This window comes from Anas acuta, chromosome 20 (genome assembly GCF_963932015.1).
Source record: "Anas acuta chromosome 20, bAnaAcu1.1, whole genome shotgun sequence".
NCBI classification, from domain to species: Eukaryota; Metazoa; Chordata; class Aves; order Anseriformes; family Anatidae; genus Anas; species Anas acuta.
In genome coordinates, this window is record NC_088998.1 from 1,109,334 (window position 1) to 1,130,045 (window position 20,712).

The 20,712-nt window shown below is 58.2% G+C and overlaps 2 protein-coding genes across 6 annotated transcripts; both read left to right on the forward strand.

Moving 5' to 3' along the window:
• Positions 1-10: 10 nt before the first annotated feature.
• Positions 11-15,555, forward strand: NDOR1 (NADPH dependent diflavin oxidoreductase 1). 5 transcript variants are annotated; one of them, XM_068656673.1, is made up of 15 exons: positions 11-128; positions 767-901; positions 1,362-1,439; positions 1,960-2,057; positions 2,805-2,903; positions 3,387-3,488; positions 4,004-4,210; positions 4,575-4,696; positions 6,588-6,808; positions 7,184-7,291; positions 7,923-8,037; positions 9,297-9,443; positions 10,019-10,137; positions 12,759-12,853; positions 15,347-15,555. In XM_068656673.1, the coding sequence occupies exons 2-15, from the start codon at positions 767-769 to the stop codon at positions 15,489-15,491; spliced, it is 1,791 nt and encodes a 596-aa protein (XP_068512774.1). In that variant the 5' UTR covers positions 11-128; the 3' UTR covers positions 15,492-15,555. The 5 variants fall into 5 exon arrangements, with proteins under 5 accessions (XP_068512774.1, XP_068512773.1, XP_068512776.1 ...); XM_068656672.1 differs by lacking the exon at positions 11-128 and adding an exon at positions 135-291; XM_068656670.1 differs by lacking the exon at positions 11-128 and adding an exon at positions 308-543.
• Positions 15,556-17,307: 1,752 nt separating this feature from the next.
• On the forward strand, positions 17,308-19,188 carry LOC137842533 (ring finger protein-like). Its single transcript, XM_068656676.1, has one exon. It carries the CDS (start codon positions 17,818-17,820, stop codon positions 18,787-18,789), a length of 972 nt encoding a protein of 323 aa, XP_068512777.1. The 5' UTR covers positions 17,308-17,817; the 3' UTR covers positions 18,790-19,188.
• The last annotated feature ends 1,524 nt before the right edge of the window (positions 19,189-20,712 follow it).

The window sequence follows — 20,712 nt, forward strand, 5'->3', positions numbered from 1 at the left end:
CCCCGGCCCCGGCCCCGGCGCTCGGGGGCCGCCGCTCCGGGCGCACCGGGAGGGCCCCGCCCCGGCTGCCCCGCGGGGCCCGGAGCTGCGGCGGCGCCGCGCGATGACGGCGGCGGAGGCGGAGCGCGGTGGGTCCGGGCTGGCGGCGGGGCCCGGGGGCCGCGGCTCTCCCCCCCCGGGGCTGGGCGGGCAGGGCCGGGGCGGTGGGGCCGGGACGCGGCTCCCTGCGCGGGGACTGCGCTGGAATCGGCAGCAGGGAGCGGCTGGGGCTGGGGACGTGCGGAGCGCGGGGTGAGGGCGGGTGAAAGGAGCCTGGGCGCGATGCGGTGCTCCCGGACCCTCCTCTGTGCCTTGGGAGCGGGGACGGGGGTGCAGCAGAGCCCGTGGGGCCCCTGCGGAACAGGGTGCTGGGACCAGGCGGGTGGCACTCGCTCAGCACCGCCCTGGAATCGGGGTCATTGAATGGCTCGGGTTGGAAGGGACCTTGAAGGCCGCCTGGTTCCAACCCCCTGCCATGAGCTGGGATGCCGCCCGCTCGGTCAGGTTGGAAAGAAAGCCCAGGTGCCCTGAATTGTGCCACTGTCACCAAACTGTTCAGCTATCCTCGTGCTTGCTGCTTGCAGTGTCAAACCCTCAAATTTCACCTGAACCCAGAGCTGCCAGCGCTCCTTTGAAGCCGGAGTAGGGTGCTGGTGTGATGCCCAGCCCCGAGCAGGTCCGACTCTGTCTCGGCTCCTGGTGATTTCTCTGGTTTTGTCTCTTGCAGATGGCAGAGCGGAGACTCCTCATTCTTTATGGCAGCCAAACTGGGACAGCTCAAGATACAGCTGAGAGAATAGGCAGAGAAGCCAAGCGCCGGCACTTCCAGTGCAGAGTAGAAGCACTGGACAGCTATGACGTGGTGAGTGGCTGTGTAGAGGGCTGCTCCAGACAGTTATGGTCTTGCTTCATCTCCAGCAAACCCATTTCTGGGACTCAGGCATCCTCCACCCATTCTGTGACCTCCTGTGTTTCACCACATCCCAGCTCTTTCCCCTTCCCGAGAGCAGCTTATGCTTAATTCAGCTGAAAATGTGAAAACTGAGCAATGACTCTTGGGATAGAGGCAGTGTTAGCTGGCACATGATCAGCCATGTCTTGCGTTTCTGCAAGGCAGGGAGCACCGAGGAGCTGATGCTGGGGGCAGCAAATGCTGCAGTGCCTGTAGAGGAGGCTGTGCCAGACGGGGCTGTGAGTTTTAAGCTAAATGGGGTCTGTCCTCAAGCTCAATGCAATTAGAGTGGCTGGGTCCAGACAGCTGGGGCATACCTTTGTAGGCTGCTGGCCTGAAGGTGCTTTCTCATGCTTGTTTGTGCCTGCAGGCAAACCTCATCAACGAGCTGTTGGTGGTATTTGTGTGCGCAACCACTGGCCAGGGTGACCCACCTGACAACATGAAGGTAGGACATGTTCTGTGCATATGGCTTTTATGTACCTGGCCTGTGACCTGATTTATTCTCTGGAGCAACTTGAGTGATGTTTGGGTTTTTTTTGGAAGGGGGTGTTTTGGGGCAGCACATGTCATCCTGCACGATGGTGTGAAATGGATGTTTGCTCACTCAGAGCAGCCTTTTGGGGCTTGCCTTCAGTGGTAGTCCGCTACTGCCAATCTTGTTTGGGGCTGAGAAACTTCGGTCACTGATGAGACATGAGCTGGTGAGATTTCAGCAGCTTTAACAGCTGAGATGGACCCCACGGTAGCAAGGTCCTTGGGTTTGTGGAGGGCTCACAGAGCTTTGTTTTCCTCCCATTGTCAGTGGTAGCTGCTTTCAGGTGCCACCTTTGTAGAAAGCCGTGCTCCCCACTCTGTCAGGACTCATCAGAGGGCAGAAGGGGTCCTGTGGGTGTGCGAGGGGGGAACCAGCAGCCAGGGTAGACGTCTGTGCACAGCAACGTGACTCCTGGCCCTGTCCTTCATAGATGTTCTGGAGGTTTCTGTTCCGGAAGAACCTGCCACCTTCTTCCCTCTGCCAAATGGACTATGCCGTGCTGGGTCTTGGTGATTCTTCCTATCCCAAGTAAGTAGCTCCGGTGCTCCTTGTGGCTCGGATGAGACAGTGGTTGGGCAATAGAGGGGGTAAATAAAGGCAAAACTTGGCTCTAGAGCAGCAGCTCGGACAAAACATAATTCCTACCAGCCTTCAAAATCCTTTCCCTACCAGCCCAATGTGCCTCCAAAACCCAATAATTGGGCTTCTGCCCATTTCTTTCCTCCTGGCCTTCTCAAATAGATGCTTTGCAGTGTCTCAGACGCTGTCTCCCAGTCAATTTTTACAGACATGCTCTTTTCTGAATTACAGGAAAGCCTGCACCACAGAAATGTCAGTGGACAAGGCTAACAGGAGGCATCAAACATAATTTTAGGTGGCAGCCAGCCCTATTGGTCTCAGTTCTCTCCGAGAAGGTTGTTCCCATGTCCCCAGCAGAGCTGTAGCGGGGCAGGAGGGGAGTGTGACGGGGCACTGTAAGGCGCTGAGAGACCGGAGGGAAGGAAACATTTCTCTCTCTGGGGCACAGGCTGTCCTGAAGGAAATCTGGACCCCTTTGAGTCCCTGGGCTGGGCACATCTTATGTGGTTCTGTGAGTGGTAACAGCAGCTTCTCCGAGCTGTCCCACAGCAGAGCCATGGGCTGGGTGTGTGTGTGTGTGTTGGGTCGGGCTGGACCTGCCCTTGTGCTGCTCTGGTAGCTCCAGCAGTGTGTGCTGGCTTGTGTGTTGTGTTGGAGGAGCCCTGCCCTCCATGGCTGTGGTTATTCTCTGCCTAGGTTTAATTTTGTTGCCAAGAAGCTGCACAAACGGGTACTACAGCTTGGGGGCAATCCCCTGCTGCCAGTGGCACTGGGAGACGACCAGCATGACTTGGGGTAAGTGCCCGGTGGAGGGGTGGCAGGAGGGGAGGCCCTGAATTGCACTATGATTTTGTCCTTGGGCTGATGGCAGGGCTGTGTATGCTCTACTCCTGCACTCCAGATATGGTCAGTGGCCTCTTCCTGCTCTGTGTGAGCATGGTGGTGTCAGCTCAGACCTCTCCTGTGCCAGGACTGGGTTGATTTCCTTTACTGGGATGTCCTGTGACCCCCAGCATGTGCCAAGGTCTTGCAGAACTGCAAGGAGTGACCGCCTGTGCTGCGAAAGGGCAACAGAGGTGGTGTCCCAGGGCTGGTCCAGCATTGTCCAGGTGCAGAGGCAGCATCAGGCCCACCAAGACAGCAAAAAACACAGTTGTTCGTGGCACTGCAGCATTCCTCTTCTGTGGCAGCAGTGTATTCTGCTGGTGTGGCATCTCTGGGGCCTGAAATGATGGTGACAGTCACAGCTGTGCTGGAGTCTGAATCTCCCCCTTGCAGGCCAGATGCAGTGATTGATCCTTGGCTCCTGGCGTTATGGGACAAGATCCTCGCCTTGTATCCTCTCCCTCCTGGCCTTGAGATCATCAGTCCTGATGTACGGTAAGCGCAGAGGGCTGCTGGGACTGGCTGGCATGAAATGGCTTCCATGGCTGTTCTCTGGGGTGGACACATGCCCTGCTTTGACCAGGAAGCCCCCCTGCACAGCTCCCAGAATCCCAAGCATTCCTTGTACTTTGGCCATGGGTGGCCTAACTTCTCCCACTAGATGGGATGTCCTCTTGTCCCCTGGCTGTGCATGTTGGATTAGCAGCTGCCCTGGCAGGGTTCTGCCCATTTCACTGTCCCAACGCCTCTCTGCCCTTGGCTGCTCTGCTGAGCCATGTGCCTAGCCAGCCTCACTTTGCCTGCCCCACCACCTTTGGGATCTCTTCCTAGCAGACTGGCTGTGTTGTGATCCCTTTCCACAAACCATCTCCAAGGTACAGGAACAAAGGGAGTTGAATATTTTGGGAGACTTCAGGGCCTCTCCCTGTCTCCAGCTTCTAGAGCTAAGGTACCAGAAAAGCTGTGACATGGAGGTAACTGCACTGACTGCATTGCTCTTGTTCCCACAGCCTGCCCCCAAAATACACCCTGCACTACCTGTCTGAGGACTCCATGCACCCTGATGGTGACCTGCTCCAGCCAACAGCAGCCAGGGCTGTTCCCTCTGAGCTACATCCCTTTGCTGCCCGGATGGTGTCCAACCAGCGTGTCACAGCAGAATCCCATTTCCAGGATGTCCGGCTCATTGAGTTCGATACTGTAGGATCAGGGATCACGTGAGCATTTTTTCAACTCTCCCAACCTTTTCTGTGCAGGATCAGGTGTCCCATAACCTTTCTTTTTCTTCCTCTCCCCTTCTTCAGTAACACTTGAGACTGCAACTTATTTCCCACAAATGTGGTCCTGGCTGTACTGTACCATTCCATGACAAAGCCAGGGCGTGGAGGGATGTGTGGCAGTGTGGGTTCTGCTCGTGGGGCAGCTCTTTGCCTTGTCAGGTTAGGGAGCGCAATGTTAGTGACACTGAGAATTTGGCTGCGTTGTGGCCTCTCCCCTGCTGTGGGTGCTGGTTGGGGTTGTGGTGCAGTGCCTGCAGGCCTGCCCCTTAGCTGTGCTCAGCAGGTCCTGCTGCATCTGCAGGTTCAGTGCAGGAGACGTGGTGATGATCCAGCCTCAGAACTGCCCCGAAGACGTGCAGCAGTTCTGCCAGCTGCTGCGCCTGGATCCAGACAGAAGCTTCTTGCTGAAGCCCACGGAGCCTGGTAGGTCCTGCTGGCTTCTCCTTTCCCTCTCTGCTGGGACAGGGAAGCCCACTGAGCCTGGAGCTCTGCTTTTCCTTTGCTTTAGACCCAGTAAATAAGGCATTGAGAGTGGCTGATGGATACAGAGCATCTGCCTGCCTTGCAGTGCTGGGGCTCTCCTTCCCTCCCAGCTCTCTGTGCATGTAGGTCCGATATTAGGGCTAACGTAGAGAGGGGCCCAGTGGTACCCGGGCTGCACCTGTGCCTTTTGTCTTTGCCAGCCCTGAGTGTGAAGGATCCTACACACTCCCCAGCCCAAGACCCAAATCAAATTGCTCGCAGTTCTACCCCCATCCATCTCTGATTCCTTGCTGGGGTACGCAGGTCCCCCTGCTTTGCCTGCACCCCAGCATCCTAATGCAGGTGCTTCAGCAGCAATACGTTGGCACCAACAACTAGAAAGAACCCCCACAGGTATCCACAGCTAGGCACTGACGTGGCTCTGCAGTGGCTCTGCAGTCTTCATGGCACTGGGGGAGTTTTCTGTTCTCCCTTTTTCTGTTCTCTCTCTGGAGTGCCCAGCTCCTCCCTGGGCAGAGCACACTCCACACTGACAGTGAAACAGGATCCCACAGAGATCACAAGGAATTGAAGATGATAGGAAGTAACTTTGAGATCTACTGGAAAACTCACCCCAAGACCTTCCTGTGCCTCAATTTATGAGGCTCTGACCTGTGTTTTAATTTGTTCCCTTCTTTCCTGATTGTGTCTGGGAGTGAAGGAACACAGACATCTTCAGCATCACACTCTTTTTGCCCATACAGGGAGAGCACATGAATCCCTTGATAGCCTCCTCTACAACCTTCCTGGTGTGGTCTGCACTAGGAAAGGAGAAGTTCTGGACCTTTCAAAGGATGCAGAGCAGTTGCCAGCCCCTCTGCTTGCTGCCAGCTGAAGCTAGACAGTGCTGTGAGGACCCTCCGATGGGCTTCTGCAGCCCAGGAAGCGTCCAAGCCACTGTGATAGGGAAGAGCTGTTCTGTCTCCAAGATGCCACAGCTCCATCCCCACCGTCTCTGAGTACTCTTGTTCCCGATCTGTCCCAGCATCAATCCCTGGCATTTCAGTCCACGTGCAGGGATCTGCCTCTCATGGAGAATCTCTCTCATGAAGATCCTGACCCATGCACCTGCAGATCAGCATGTGAGCATCCCCATCCTTTCAGGAATTTGTCAAGCTGTAAAACACAGTGCTGTCAGTTTGGCTTGGTTGATCAGATGTCAGATTTTGCAGAGAAATTCTGTGGTCCTTTTTTTAGGTAGCAGTGGTCAGGGCTATTTTCATCCTTCCTTTCACCCCACCTGCTGCTGCACAAGAAAATGTTCTCAGCATCCACAGAGGTTACAGCAGGCACCTGCTGTTTAGCCAGTAACTGCTCCATTGAGTCCATATTTCCTGTCTTCTCCCCTTCATTTCTTTGACTGTCCCTCGGTGCTGGGATTTTGGCCTGGCAGGCAAACCCAAGATTCAGGATGCTTCTCACACCCTTGGGAGGGAAGGAGGAGACAAGGACAGGCCCAGCACATAGAATACTGCTGTTTGTTTCCGCTGTGGTGTGTGGGCAAGGTGGGATGCATACATGTATGGCCGTGTCCAAAAACACCTAAAAACAATTAAGGGAATGCTCAGCACCACTGACTTTCTCTGTTGCAAGCCTGTGTGCTTGCAAAGCAAGTTTAGGGAGAGCAGGAGGGAGTGGGAGCATATCAGGGGGAGCAGCAAAGGCGGTGGCTAAAGCCAGTTCCACTAGCACCTCCCTGTAGTGTGTGGATGCCCCCAGGCAGCATGGTTACCCTTGTTTGGATGTCTGGGGAGTGCCAGAGCTAGCCCTAAGCCTTGTGCCACACTTGCAGGCACAGCACTCCCTGCCCTGTTGCCACAGCCCTGCACCATCCGGCACCTGGTCACCCACTACCTGGACATCTCCTGCGTGCCACGGCGCTCCTTCTTCGAGCTCTTGTCCTACTTCTCAACAAATGAGCTGGAGCGGGAGAAGCTGCAGGAGTTCAGCTCTGCGCAGGGCCAGGAGGAGCTGTACAGCTACTGCAACCGGCCCCGCAGGACCACTCTTGAGGTACGCCTGGGGAGTACAGCGGGACCATCCGTGAGGGCTGTGCCATTGCATAAAGCACCCAAAGTAGAGGAGGCAGTTGATGGAAGAGTAATTTCTTGACTTTCTTGAGGAATTTAATTTACTTCACCCATTTTCTGAAGTGTCCTTGGATTAAGCAGGCTAAGACCTGCTCTAAATTCTCAAGGCTCTCATGGTTTCTGTGTCACAGACTGGGGATGAGGGCAGGGCAGTGGGACAGGGAGATTGGTGCTCAGAGATACATGCTGTGGTACCTTCAGCCAAGGGCAGTGTGGGACAGCATTATGGGACAGCTTCTGCTGCCTCCAAAAAGCAGATGTGGGGTGCACCAGGTCTCACCTCTCTGTGGCTTTACAGGCCCTTTGGGATTTCCCTCACACGACATCTGCCATTCCCCCCGAATACCTGCTGGACCTCATCCCTCGCATCAGACCCCGTGCCTTCTCCATCGCCTCCTCTCTGCTGGTAAGAGCTCAGCCCTTCTTGGCCTTATGATGGGCTCTGAGCTGAGCGCCAGGGCACTGCTGGTGCTGTGCACACCACAGACCTTCAACCTGTAGTCCCTGACCCTGTGAGCACCCATAGCCCACCCGAGACCCTTCTGCAGATTAGGGCATTTGGCCTCCTGCAGCCCTGCAAGTGCTAGGGCTGCCGCAGTGCAGAGCTGTGCTGCCCTTGTCACAGGGAGCTGTGCAATGTGGTGCCAGGGAGGCTGGGAGGCCCCTGGCCGCGGCAGAGGGGCTGTGCTGCTCCTGCTGCTGCCGGGAGGTGGCGGTGGGACCCGGCCTGGGCGGCCTGGCAGGCATCAGCCCAAGCACTGGTGGCATGGACCGGGGTTGGACTGTCTCTGTCACTGTTGCCAGCTACACAGAGCATTCTCATGGCAGCGCTGCTCTGGGAAAACCTTCCCTAGCTGAGAAGGTTTTGGGCAAGGATTGCTCTGTTCTGTGCCCAAATGGCTGTTCCAGGCTGGGAGGAGCGTTGCAGATCCCCTGGCAGGAGCTGGGCACGGACTCTGTCCCCGGAGGAGGCATTGGGTGCTTCCTGCAGAGCAGAGCCAGGCAGCTCGTTTCTCATGGCTTCTGTCTGCACACAGGCTCACCCCGACCGGATCCAGATCCTTGTGGCAGTGGTGCGGTACAAGACGCGGCTCAGCAAACCCCGCCGTGGTCTGTGCTCTACCTGGTTGGCTTCCCTCAACCCAGAGCAAGGTAACTTTACTTGTACAGCCTGAGGACCTTGGGTGCTCGCCACAAAGCAGAGTGGTCATCCCATGGGACCGTGGTGGTGTGTGCAAGCCACGTGCTGGAATTGTCTCGACCTTTGGTGGAACACCACTGTCAGGAGAACAGGCTGAATGCATGGTAGCTGCCTTTCTTTGCTGCTCCCGTCCTCTTCAGAGCATGGTGTGCTCCCTTAGCTTACCCTCAGCACTGTGAGCTCCTCATTTTCTCTGTCATTCAACCCTCCTGCTCCTAGTGCCATTGTGCCCCACTGTCCCCACAGGGGACTGCTCCTGGCATCCTGGAGCTCATATTGCTCTGACTGCTGGACATCTCTAGCCTCGTTACATCAGCTCTTGGAAGGATTGTCCTTCCTATGAGCATAGGCATCCTGTCCTGCGAGACTTGTGTGTGCTGCTCTTCTGCTTTAACCACAAAACCTCTCCAGCTGGGTCCCCATGCAAATGTGACAAGCATACAAGTTCTCCTTGCTGCAGGATGGTGGGGGATTGCTCTGACTCCAGGACAGGATGGGCATCTTCACACCTCTCCTTCGGCTCCCAGAGGAGGCAGGCTTTGCCCTCCTTTACAGGGTAGCCAGGTAGAGATTTCCACTGCTGTCTTTATCCAGGCACCAGCTGTGTGAGGAGGAGGCTGTCCCAGTGCCCTTGTGCTGGGGGGCTCTTGCTTTGTTCTGGGGGTGACTCAAGTCACAGAATCACAGAATCACAGAATCACAGAATTTCTAGGTTGGAAGAGACCTCAAGATCATCGAGTCCAACCTCTGACCTAACACTAACAGTCCCCACTAAACCATATCCCTAAGCTCTACATCTAAACGTCTTTTAAAGACCTCCAGGGATGGTGACTCCACCACCTCCCTGGGCAGCCTGTTCCAGTGTCTAACAACCCTTTCAGTAAAGAAGTTCTTCCTAACATCTAACCTAAAACTCCCCTGACGCAACTTAAGCCCATTCCCCCTCATCCTGTCACCAGGCACGTGGGAGAACAGACCAACCCCCACCTCACTACAGCCTCCTTTAAGGTATCTTGCAGATACAGTCCTGAGACAGCTGAAGGGCTTTTTACACACACACACACTCTGTGCTTTTGGCACCACGATGCTGGGTGGTGGTCAGCCAGGCACAGTATGCGTCTCTGGAGCACTGTGGAAGGGCTGGGTGCTGGGTCCAATATTGTGGGTGCAGTGGTGTGGAGTGATGCTAGTCAGTCTGTTTGTTTGGCAGGTGATGTGCGAGTCCCTCTTTGGGTGAAGAAAGGAGGAATGAAGTTCCCAGCTGACCCTGACACCCCTGTGATCATGATTGGCCCTGGCACAGGGGTGGCACCTTTCAGAGCAGCAATACAGGAGCGGGTGGCACAAGGATGGAAAGGTGAGGGGCAGTCGTTAGGGAGACTCGGGGTGCCCCTTGCTGCAGGCAGGTCTGTGTTCAGCACAGGGGAAGGAAGGACTGGGGGCTCTGGAGGATTTGGACAGGCATCAGCGTTGCTGTGGTTGGGTGGAAGCAAGCTGGGCTCTGAAGGAGTCAGCACCGGAGTTGGTGTGTGCAGCCTGTGTGATTATTCACAGGCTGTGCTGCCAGGCTGCCCCGTGGGGCAGGGCAGGGCAGGGCTCTGCGGCAGCTCACTGTCATCTCCCTATAAGTGGAGTTGGGTTGCTGAGTTTGTCTTCTGCTGTGCAAGGAGTTGTGCCTCTGTCCTTGTTCCATCCTCATTGCCCTGGCTCTCAGCGGGAAGCTGCAAATGGGCTGATGGAGGAAAACAGCACCTGGGGCTCTCCCTGCCCTACCTGCCCCCCACCTCCTGCGTTCCCAGCACACAAGGACCTCTGGTTGCCACAGGTCACCTGCAGTCAGGCTCACACAACTCCTAAGTTTTGTGGGTGCCAATTGCCCCAGCCATTGCAGGGTGTTTGTTCCACCCAGCCCTCATGGTCTGCTCTCTGCAGGGAGCTGCTTGTTCTTTGGCTGCCGCCAGAAATCCAAGGACTTCTACTGCCAGGCAGAGTGGGAAGAGCTGGTGACAAAGGGCTTCCTGACACTCTTCACGGCCTTCTCCAGGGACCAGGTTAGTTCTTGGAGGAGGACAGGAGCATCTCAGGCAGCACTGATGGGGGCCTGCTAGTGTTTCTGGCCCCTATGCCTGTTGGCATGGTCTGCGAAGGGCCTGGTGGGGTGGCACAGTGGTCACCTCGCTCCCCTGCATCACCTGAGTGCTGGCCAGGATTGCCACTGGCAGCACAGTGCTGCTGCCTGGCTGGGACACAACTGGCTGAGCTGAGCTGGAAAGGTCACTAGGACGGGACTGGCGAGTGCCAGAGCAGATAAGGTGTTAGCCAGCTTTGTTTGGCTGGACCACGTGAGTGATAAAAGGCTCCCAGGCCCCTCAGAGGGGTCACCAGGCAATAACTTTTCTTGGTTGAATGCCACCCTCCCCACTGTGTCGCTTGATCACTGGCTGAAGCTGAGGAGCTTTGGCGTCCTGCCCTGTTTCATGGTACCTCCATGCCACCTCCCCAGAGCCTCAGCTGCAGAGGCGGAGGCTTCCCAGAGGGAAGAGCACCCCACTCCTCAGCCCTTCATTTTGCTCCTGAATTTCCCAGGCAGTGTCCTTGGTGGGCAGCTCTTCCTCAGCTCCCCTCTGGGCTGCAGGGTTTGTTTTTTTTTTAAATTGCAGGAGTGGCTTGGCGAGCTGGGACTCTGACTGCGTTGCCCAGTCCCTTGACGGCATCAAAAGCTCAGCCTGGCTTTGAAATAGAGATCTGATAAAAAGGGTCAGTGAGGATTGGTATTCCTGGGTAGCTCAGCTGCACCAGTCCTTTTCTTCTGGCTGTGTGTATGCACTGACACTAAGCCAGCATCTTTCATCTGGTCACTTGTAAAGCACGAGTTGAATGCTCTGTGAAGGTTTTCCAAGCCTTTGATTAACGGGAGCGGCTCTGCAGAGTTTTTCTTGGATGGCTACTCTGACTTTTCACTGATGGCTCACACAGTGGAGGGGAAATGTGCAGCTCCCCAAATCTGGAGAGCAGCCCCAGAGCCTCCTCCTGCCCTCCAGACTCTGTAGGGACAGGTCTGGCTTCGGCATGTGCCTCCCAGCCTCTCATCTTTGCTGACTTCATGGAACAAAGCAGGTTGTCATAAGGGTCTTCTGCCGCATCCTTGCAGTTTTTTTCACAGGTAAGCGAGTGGCAGCAGAGCCAGGTGGGATGTGCTGCATCAGGACATTGTGCCTGGAGTTCTAGCAGATGTTAACTTGTCAGAAATCTATTTTCAAAGAGCCTGGCAGTCTCTTTGAGCTGGGATGCTCCACAGCTGAGAAGGATTTCCCTCTTCTCTCTAAGGTGCCCTTTGCGGTGACCTTCTGTCACACCGTGTCTGCCCTGCAGAGCAGACTGATCCCTGCCTAATGCGCCTGTCGCTAATTCTCAGCAGGATGCCCTGGGGTTGAGCCGAGACGTCATGACCTGAGTTTGTCACTTGGGTGCTCTGGTTTCTAGGTAGCTTCAGGTCCTTAAGTGACCTGCTCAGAGCCCTGGCCTTGCTGGTTGAGCCTCTGTCAGCACTTAGCTGATTAACGTTAATTATGCTGAAGCTGAGCTACTGGCTGGCTGTGTCGGTGTTTGCAACAGGCTTGCTTACCTCCTGCAACTCACACGGCTGGGCTGGGGCTGTGGAGCTGTGCCCAGGGATGACCTGCCTCTGTGCACTGGAACTGCAGGGGCCCCGTGGGACCAGCTGGCTGTACGGTGACAGCCCTGGGGACAGCCAGGGCTGTGTGGGGTGTTCCCACGCACACCTCCAGACTGCGGGCAGTGCGAGCCTGCGATGCAGCAAGAGCCTTGATGCCCGTGGGGCTGGATGGGAGGTGGGGCAACGCAGGGAGGAGGCTGCGTCTGCAGCTCACCTCACCCCTTTGCAGAGCCTGGCGTGGTGGGACATGCAGCAGAGGGCCTGGCCTGCATCACAGTGTCACCTTTGTCACGGAGGAGCTGTCTGGGCCGGCAGTGAATTCAAGCACGTTGGCCATGGAGTTCCTCTTGGGCGGGCGCCAGGGCCGTAGGCAGGATGCTTGAAGTCTTGTGGCTTAACCCTTTGGAAGCTCTGCTCAGTCTGTGCTGTGCCAAGAGCCAGACGTACCCAGTCTCTCAGTGCAGTGGAGGGGCAGGGAATGGGACCGATGCCAGCCCTGCTGGCTTCCTGCCCTTTTGTTCTGTCCCAGTCCTTCAGCTGGTGACAGGACAGGCACCAGCAACCAACGGTATGAGAAAGGGTCTCTGCCCAGCAGCAACCCTGGCACAAGGGGCTGTGGAGCCTCCTCTGCCCATGCAGGGAGAGGAGGGAGCCCTCGGGGGGTACCCTGGTTCACAGCTCTGCACCCTTGGCTGTTTTCTGGAGCTGACAGCAGGCGGGGAGCAGCCAAGGAGTCTGGGGGCTATTTGGGGGGCTTTCCCCACCCAGCTCCTGCACCCACCTCCCACTGACCCTGCCTGATTGCAGCGGTCTGGGTGTGGGATTCCCCTTCCCTGTGCAAGAGTTGGTCCCACTGCTTTGCCAAGCTACCGGTGCTCCCCACTCTCCAAAGGGGCTGTGCTGCTTTGGGCTCTTGTGAACAGCCCCTGGGAGAAATCCCAAGGGCCAGATGAGTGCTGGGGCTACTGGCAGGCTCAGCGCTGTGTTTCCCTGCAGGAGGAGAAGGTTTATGTTCAGCACCGCATCCAGGAGAACCGAAGGCTGGTGTGGGAGCTGCTGACCAGCAGGAGCGCTCATGTCTACCTGGCTGGGTGAGTGAGGTCTCCCTACTGGGACCAGGGGAATAGGGTCACATATGGTTGCTTCTCCAGCTCCCTGGAGGCTTTTCCACTGCCCAGCCTCCAGAGTAGTGCTTGCAGCCCAGCATGTCTTAGGGGCCTAGAGTGGCTGCTGCAGAAGGACCGCCTGTGTGGTTCCTTCTCCCTTTGCATCCTGCTTGGTGAGCCCTGGGCTGAGAGGGCCATTTCTCACCTACCCTGCACTCTGGTTAGGAGGGGCAGAGCTGACACCGTGGTAAAGCTGCTTCAGCTGACCCCGTGTGCCCGTCTGTCCCTCCTCCTGCCAGTGCCTGTGGCTGGTGTCACCTCCCAGCAGGGGCTGTCTGGCCTCTGACCCATGGCAAGTCCATGTGTGGGAGAGCCTCTCTTCACAAATCTCTCCTCCAGCGGGGCTTGTTCAAACTGCGCCAAAATACTTGAGCAGGTCCTGCAGCTGCTCGGGTGGGCAGGAGTCTTCTGAAGCAGTGGCTTTTGGGACCTTTGGCACGTCCTGGCTGGCTCTTTGCACCCGAGACTGCCTCCCAGGGGCAGGGATGGGCCGCGTTGCACTGTGGCTTGCCTCCTGTGACAGCTCAGCCATTTGCCAGCTGCTGAGCCTGGGCTGGTTGGAAATCTCCAAGTGGTGCCCAAAAATTGGGGGTTGGGAGCATTTGGAGGCAGAGCATGTGCAGCTCTGTTCCTAGCTCTGTGACTCTTCTCCTGGGCAAACCCCTTCACCCACCTGCCCTTGTTGCTGCCTGTATGGCAGGGAGGAGGCTGCTCGCCTGCTGCCCAGACAAGTGTTGTGAAATGCAATGGGCTCTTTGAGCTGATGAGAGGGAAGTGGTGGTGTTTGTCCTGCAAACCCTGTGACCTAGAAAGCACAGCACAAGCCCTGCTCCTGTGCCTTGCTGTCAACACAAGCAGCAATTACAGGAGGCTCTTTCCTGCCTTTCCTCACGAGAGCAGGAACTTCCCGGTGCCTTGCAGAGTAAGACCAGCCTTGCTGCATTCCCGGGAGAAGGAGAATTTTGCTGACTACCCAGGAAGCGTGGGCCAGGCTGCTGGCCACCCCATCACTCCTGTGCTGGCACTGCCGCCTCTTCCATCGTGCCTCCCCGCATCGCAGGGCTTCCTGGGACCCTCACCCCAAAGTGGTGATTCCTACCCACAGACGTGGGGCTCGGGTTTGGTTTGGCTCCCTCACGCTGTACGCCTTGGAAAGAGCAGAGCTTGCGTGGCTCTCACCACTGCAGGATTTTGGAGGGGCCATGAAGATGGGTGCTGGTGTTTGGGATATCAGGGTTTTTCTGAGACCTGCCTCTATGGCCAGGCATTGTCCCATGGTCCGTCCCTGGCACAGGGGTGGCTCTCAGCCCCAAGCAGGCAGCTGGGAGCCAAGGCTGTATCTTCTCACTAACTGTGCCTTGCTTATCTAGCCCAGGGGCCAACATGGTTAGAGCCTCTTGCTTCTGCAGGAGATAGATATTTGACATGTTTTCCATCACAGACACGGCTACATTATCTTGCACTTGCATATCAATGCCTGACTCAGAAATAATACAACTCTTCCAAAAGCAGAAGACCTCCTTTCTGTGTATTTTGGGACATTAATCAGCTTCAAATGCAAATCAAAATTCTGCCTCATTCTTTAGAAACAGCGAGGACATTGCCAGATGCTCAAGCCAATTGGAGCTGTCTGGGAATTTTTTTTTTTATTAGATGCTTTTAGTAGCACAGTTCATCAAATGAAACTCTCCAGGAAAAAATCTGAATTTCTTATTTCCCATAAGAAATAACTGCACTTAGAAACGTTGAATCCTATTTGGGTATTTTTTACACAGAAACTCATGTTTACTTCATCATTTCTCTTGCTTTGAGGTTAGAACTGACTTTCATTACAATTGTCACCATCAAAACAATCATTTTAGATTTATTGCAAGGAGACAGTGGGTGGACTGAAGTGGCTGTGTTCAGTCTCCTCTGCCCAGCTCACGATCAGACACGTTTTGCATTGAGTGTCTCCCCTGAGATGAAAGAATCATTTCCTGACCTTGTGCTAATAAATTATAACTCATGCCTGTTCCCTGTGCCCCTCTAATGATGCTGATGGGAAATGAAATGGTACGGGGTCCAGAGCTGAGGGCACTCAGCTGTGATGCTCCTCCGTGAGGGACTAGGTACTGAGGCCACATCCTTGCTTGCAAGTGCCAATGCTTAAAAGCCCTGCATGGATAACGGCGCTGCTTTCTAGGGAGCAGTACCAACTGCCTCCTGAAGCCTGTCATTTATTCTATGCCAGGGAGCCCGCGTTGCAGGGTGAGGCAGGTTCCCACCAGCCCAGCTCGGTGTCAGCACGTATGGCCAGGCTTGTGATGGGGCAGTGGGGCCAGCTGCAGGGACTTGCTGCCTCCCTGGAGCACAGGGAATGTGGATGCGCCCCTGTTTTTCCTGCTTGCCCATCACATCACCTGCTCTCTCTTCCAGGAATGCCAAACAGATGCCAGCAGCGGTGGCTGAAGCCTTGCAGTCAGTGTTGCAGCTGGAAGGTGGCCTGTCGCCCTCCGAAGCAGAGAAGTATTTAACAGCCCTGGAACAGACTCAGCGCTTCCAGTCTGAAACCTGGTCGTAAGCGTGGCTCCCTGCCTCCCCCTTCCCTGTGAGCTGTGCCTGAATAAAGGAACCAGCAAAACGAACTGCCTCTGGCATCATCCTTGGGCTGAGATTCTCCCACCCAGGGCAGGGGTCTGGTGGAGGGGTTGGATTTACCCAGCCTGCCCTTCCCTAATGGCAGCAGGGCCACAGTGGGCAGGGGGATCCCTCTCCTGGGGGTGTGGGTGAAGCCTGGCTCCCCGTGTCTGCTCCCTGCTGGGGCAGAGGTGAGAGCTCTCTGTGCTGGGATGCTGCTGGCTGGCTCCTGGGGGGGTCTGAGCTGCTGTCCTGGGACTTCCAGCTCCCAGGGCCCCCGTACTGGATGAGCAGCACCCGTGGGCATTGCTAGAGCTACAGCTTTGGGGTGGCCGTTGTTTGTGGTAGGACCTAAAGGAAGTGAGCTGTTGCATGGGAGTCTCCCCACCCGGCATTAGTCAGCAGCAGCAGCCTTGCTGTAGGAGGCTGCCTTGACAGACCTGTTCCCCCTGTCTCTGGTGGCCAAGGCCAGTGGGGACAGGCACGGGAGGAAGCTTCCATCCCTCTGTCTCTGCTACTGGTTCATCTTCCTGAGCCTGCTCAACGCTGAGGCCTGAGCTCTTGGAGCACCAGTGGTGGTTTCCATTGAGTTTTCCCATTCCTTGAGCTGCTGCTCTGCTGGACCCATCCCCTGCCCCAGGCTGGGAGCTGACTCCAGCCAGGTCCAAGTGAGCTGCCAGCATCCAGCCCCTTTCCCTGGCATCCCTGGTGCTGCCAGCCCTGCTCCTGCCCCGCTGGGACCAGCACCACCACCTTTCTAGCCCAGTTCAGCGAACTCCATGCCACAGTGTAAATAGCAATTAGGGTCCAGGCTGTGAGTCAGGGACAGTCCCTGGGAGTAGGCTGGGACAGGAAGGGACAGGGCTGCCACACTGCGCCAGTGACCCAGCCACCATCCCACACTCCAGATCACCAGGGTCTTGCGTAGGTGAGCGGTGCTCCAGGGCATTGCTGGAGCTGCAGATCCGCTCTGCCCTGCAGCAGCAAGAGGAAACGGGACGTTTCTGGGGTCTCCCCACCCTGCTGTTATGCCTGTGCTGCCTTGCTGAGAGCAGCTGCCAGGGCAGAGCTGGGCATCCCCAGAGAGCCATGCATGTCAGCATTCCCCCCTGTGTGAGGCACTGTCTGGGCTGCGCTCACCCCTCCAATGGCTGCAAGCCACTATCGCCGTCAGGCTGTAGGGGACACGGCATGGAGAAGTGTCCCAGTGCAGGGACCAGCCAGGGGGACAGGGATGAGTTGGGCTCTCCCGGTGGCAAAACCCACCCAGACCATCTGCAGGCAGCGAGGGGTGGCGGGGACACAGCACAGGGGGCACAGACCAGGGTGGTCACACGGAGGGAGAGCGGTGTGGGGTGTGCACCAGTGTTGTGCACTGGGGCAGCGCTGGGCCCATACTGGTGTGCCGTACTGGGGCTGTGCTGGAGACTGCTGGGACCTCAGTGGGGGCAGTGCTGGGCCCATACTGGTGGGCAGTGCTAATGGGGCTGTGCTGGGGGCTGTACTGGGTCTATACTGGTTTGCCATAGTGGGGGCTGAGCTGGCGGCTGTACTGAGGCAATGCTGGGCCTATACTGGTGGGCTGTACTGGGACCTCAACTGGGAGCAGTGCTAGGGCTGAGCTGTGGGCTGCCCCGGGGCAGTGCCATGCCCATGTCCCTGCAGTTGTGGGGCACGTTGGCCGCCGGGCTCCGCTCCATGTTGGCTCCCGGGGTGTGGAGCGTCCGGGGCGAGGGGAAGAGGCGGCCGCGGGCCCAGCTCCTCCCCGGCTCCCACGGGAGCTGATTGGCGCGGCCATGGCTGCCTGCCCCGGGCTGCCTGCATTTGAGCCGCTTCCAGAAGCCGACAAACCAGCCTGGTGAGAGCTGGGCCAGCCCCGGCCCCGCACGGCTGCGGCCCTTGCCAGAACACCTCACATTGCCCGGCTCATTGTCTTCATCCGGACCACGGTGGGTCAGTACTGCCTTGGCACTGGGGAGGAGGAGGAAGCGGTTGCTGGATGCTCCTGGCGATGCCCCTTTTGGGGTGGTCTGGAAGTGGGGGCGATGGGAACGGACCGCGCTTCGGGGGCTCCTGACCCCTCGGCCTGGCAGGTGGCCCTAGGCCGTGACCGAGGGATGACGGGACCCCACACTGCCGCCCTTAAACCCTCCTGGCAGTGGAGCTGAAGGCCACCCCCGGCCCTGGAGCAGCACCTGTGTCCCACACCTGGCCCCGAGGGGACTCAGTGGGTGGTGGGTGAGGGGGGCAGCTGCCCCACGGCTGCCCCCATGGAGCTGGTGGTGGGTGAGGAGCTGGGGCCTGGCTCCCGGCACACGCAGGCAACCAGTGGGGAGGGCCAGGCTGGGCAGCGGGGCGAGAGCGAGCCTGAAGGGCCGGGGAACCCCACAGAGCTGTCCCCGCTCTGCGGAGAGGCACCCGCTGTGGCCTGGGCTGGCTGGAGCCCAGCAGTGACAGAGGACACGATCGAGCCGCTCCTGAATGGGTGCCACAAGCCACCCACCCATGGTGCTGTCCTGACAGAGGGGCAGGACCCCCCCACTGCCACCATCCCCATCCTGCCCCACGAGGAGACCCCGGTGCCCCCGGAGGGGTCTCCCAGCCTGGGAAGCGCCTCCAGCTCCATCCTGAGCCTCTCTGCCGAGGATGGGGAGACATCAAACAGCGAGACGACAGTGCCAGAGCCGTGCCACACGCCGGTGGGCGGCGAGGACGAGTGCCCCATCTGCACGGAGCCCTATGATGACCAGCGGCACAAACCAGCCCTGCTCAACTGCAACCACGGGCTGTGCCGTGCCTGTCTGCGTGCCATCATGGACACAGCCGCCGGCGCTGAGTTCGGCCGCGTGCGCTGCCCCATCTGCCGCCAGAAGACCCCCATGCTGGAGTGGGAGATCTGCAAGCTGCAGGAGGAGCTGCTGCTGCTGCACGCCCAGCCCAGCCCCACCTCCGCCCTGGCAGTTCCCCGGCCCCCTGTGCTGCCACCGCGGCGCCCGGGCCTCACCGGTGCCCTCGAGCATCACTTCCAGGTGCGCTTCCACACCAGCCGCATGTTCGGGTGCCTGCCCTGTGTGCGCTACCCGCCCTGCCTCATCCGCGGGCTGGGGCGGCTGGAGCGCCGCTGCCGCTGCTGCTACCTCCTGCTGCTGGCCCTGCTGCTGGTGGCCGAGTTTTTCAGCCTGCTACTCATCTTCCTCCCCATCGTCCTGATGGTGCTGCTCTTCCTCATCCTCGATAAATAGTTCTGGGTTTGTGCCCCCAGGTGCTCTGCAGTGCAGGGTAGAGATGCCAGCTTGGGAGAGAGCCTGGGAAGCCGGGCAGCCCTGGCGCTGCTGGTGAGCCCTGAGCAGGTGAGGCAGCGCAGGAGCTGGGGCAGTGCCCGAGGGAGGCAAGCCTGGAGCTGGGCATCGCCTGTGTCCCATGGGGCATCGCGTGTCACTATGCCATGGCCCCAAAGGGACGGATAGGGCAGGAGCAGGGTTCTGCCTGCCCACGCTGGGGGCATGTCCCTGGGGCTGAGAGCTGGAGGGGCTCTGCTGGTGGAGCAGGACTGAGCTGTGGGATCTGCTGCCCACTCCCAAGACTGATGGATGGGGGTTTTCCCAGCACGGACTGAAAATACAAATTACATTTGTACCACGGCAGTGTCTGTCTGAGTTTGGTGTCTGGCAGGGCAGCGTGATGCTGCACTGGATGGAGACGAGGACAGTGGGGGGTGCTGAGCATGTCCCTGGGGCCAGCCCTGCCATGTGCCACCCCATGAAGGAACGCCAAGGCAGGCACTGCATACATCACACCTCAGGGCCAAGCAGTGGCTTGAGGAGGGGACGGGGACTGCCAGTGGTCCCCAGCCCCCTGGAAGAGGTCGCCTGCCTCCCCCCCGCCCCCAGTGCCCAGGCTCCCACAGCCTCCCAGCCCCAGCCGAGCGGTGCCAGCCCGTGCTTGTGCCTTTCTCACAGCTGCTCACCTCCCCGTGCGTGGAGATAAGAGAGCAAACACTGCTCTGCTGCTGAAGGCTCTGCACAGGCAGTGCCCAGCAGGACCCACAGGGCCCCAGCTCACAGCGCCGTGCCCACAAGGGCAGGCAGGGGAGCCTGTGGCACCAGGGCTGTGCCAGCCTGTTCTTGGGACCACCGGCTGCCTGCCTGCACTGGGAACACCTCAGCAGCAATGTTCCTCCTTGCTTGGCAGCCAGCCTTGCTGGGGGCACAATGCAGTGCTCCCCAGGTCCCCCTGCAGGGATGCCCAGCCCACGACAGTGCTCCCAGCCGTGCTGCGAGACATTGGGCTGGCAGCTTCCTGGGGACACCCGCACCCCTGGGGCAGCAGCTGAGGCCACCTCCACGGGGGCAATTGGCTTTGCTCTGGGAAAAAGCCCCCTGCACTGACCCTGAATGCTTCTTTGCATCCGAAGCACTCTTCTTTTGACCATGAGCAACAACAGCAGAAACTCTAATTTTTACTCTTTTACTCCCCCAGATCCCACCCAGGGGGCTGTGTCCCCCCAACCTGTTTGGATTGCCTCAGCTCTGGCAAAGGTGCTGAGGGCACTGTCATGCTGCTGCCACTGCCTCAGGCTGCAGGATGGTGTAGGAGGCAGAAAAAGGAGAGGGGCACCCCAAAATGGGTCAGGCAGAGACTGGCAGGGCCCCCTCCACCCCACCTGCCCCATTACACCGAGGAGTAATTATTTATACAAAGTGGAGCAGCTCCATCAGGAGAACTGCGAGCTTGGCCTGGCTGGGGGTGTTTTTTGGCTACATCGGGCCTGCGGGGAGGGGAGGGCTCATGCAGAGGGGGGGGGGGGGGGCGACATCACCGTGTGGGACACCTGGCACATGTCCCTGCTCTACATTACATTGTCGGGGGAGGGGGGACTTTTTGGGCAAACCAGGCCACAGCTGTCCCCATGGGGACCGACACTGGAGCATGATGCTCAATGCCATCCTCCAGCACATCCATGCTGCTCTCTCTGAGCTGTCTGGGGGCTTGAAACCAGAGAACAGCCCCCAAATCCCCCAAGGGATAGGGTCCTGGGGGGCCGCGGTGTGGGACCAGCCTCAGGGCGGTGGCATCGCAGGCGGTGTGAGCGCGGGCGGCCAGCCCCGGCGTGCAGGAAGGGCTGGCCCGCAGGAATTCGGCTGCAATGTCCGCTCACAAGGACT

Bases quoted from the DNA above. Each gene is read 5' to 3' on its own strand.
- NDOR1 (XM_068656670.1), top strand. From the start codon at position 463: ATGGCTCGGGTTGGAAGGGACCTTGAAGGCCGCCTGGTTCCAACCCCC. The intron at 544-766 runs GTTGGAAAGAAA...TGTCTCTTGCAG, and splicing joins GATGCCGCCCGCTCGGTCAG to ATGGCAGAGCGGAGACTCCT. The intron at 6,809-7,183 runs GTACGCCTGGGG...GTGGCTTTACAG, and splicing joins CCCGCAGGACCACTCTTGAG to GCCCTTTGGGATTTCCCTCA.
- LOC137842533 (XM_068656676.1), top strand. From the start codon at position 17,818: ATGGAGCTGGTGGTGGGTGAGGAGCTGGGGCCTGGCTCCCGGCACACG.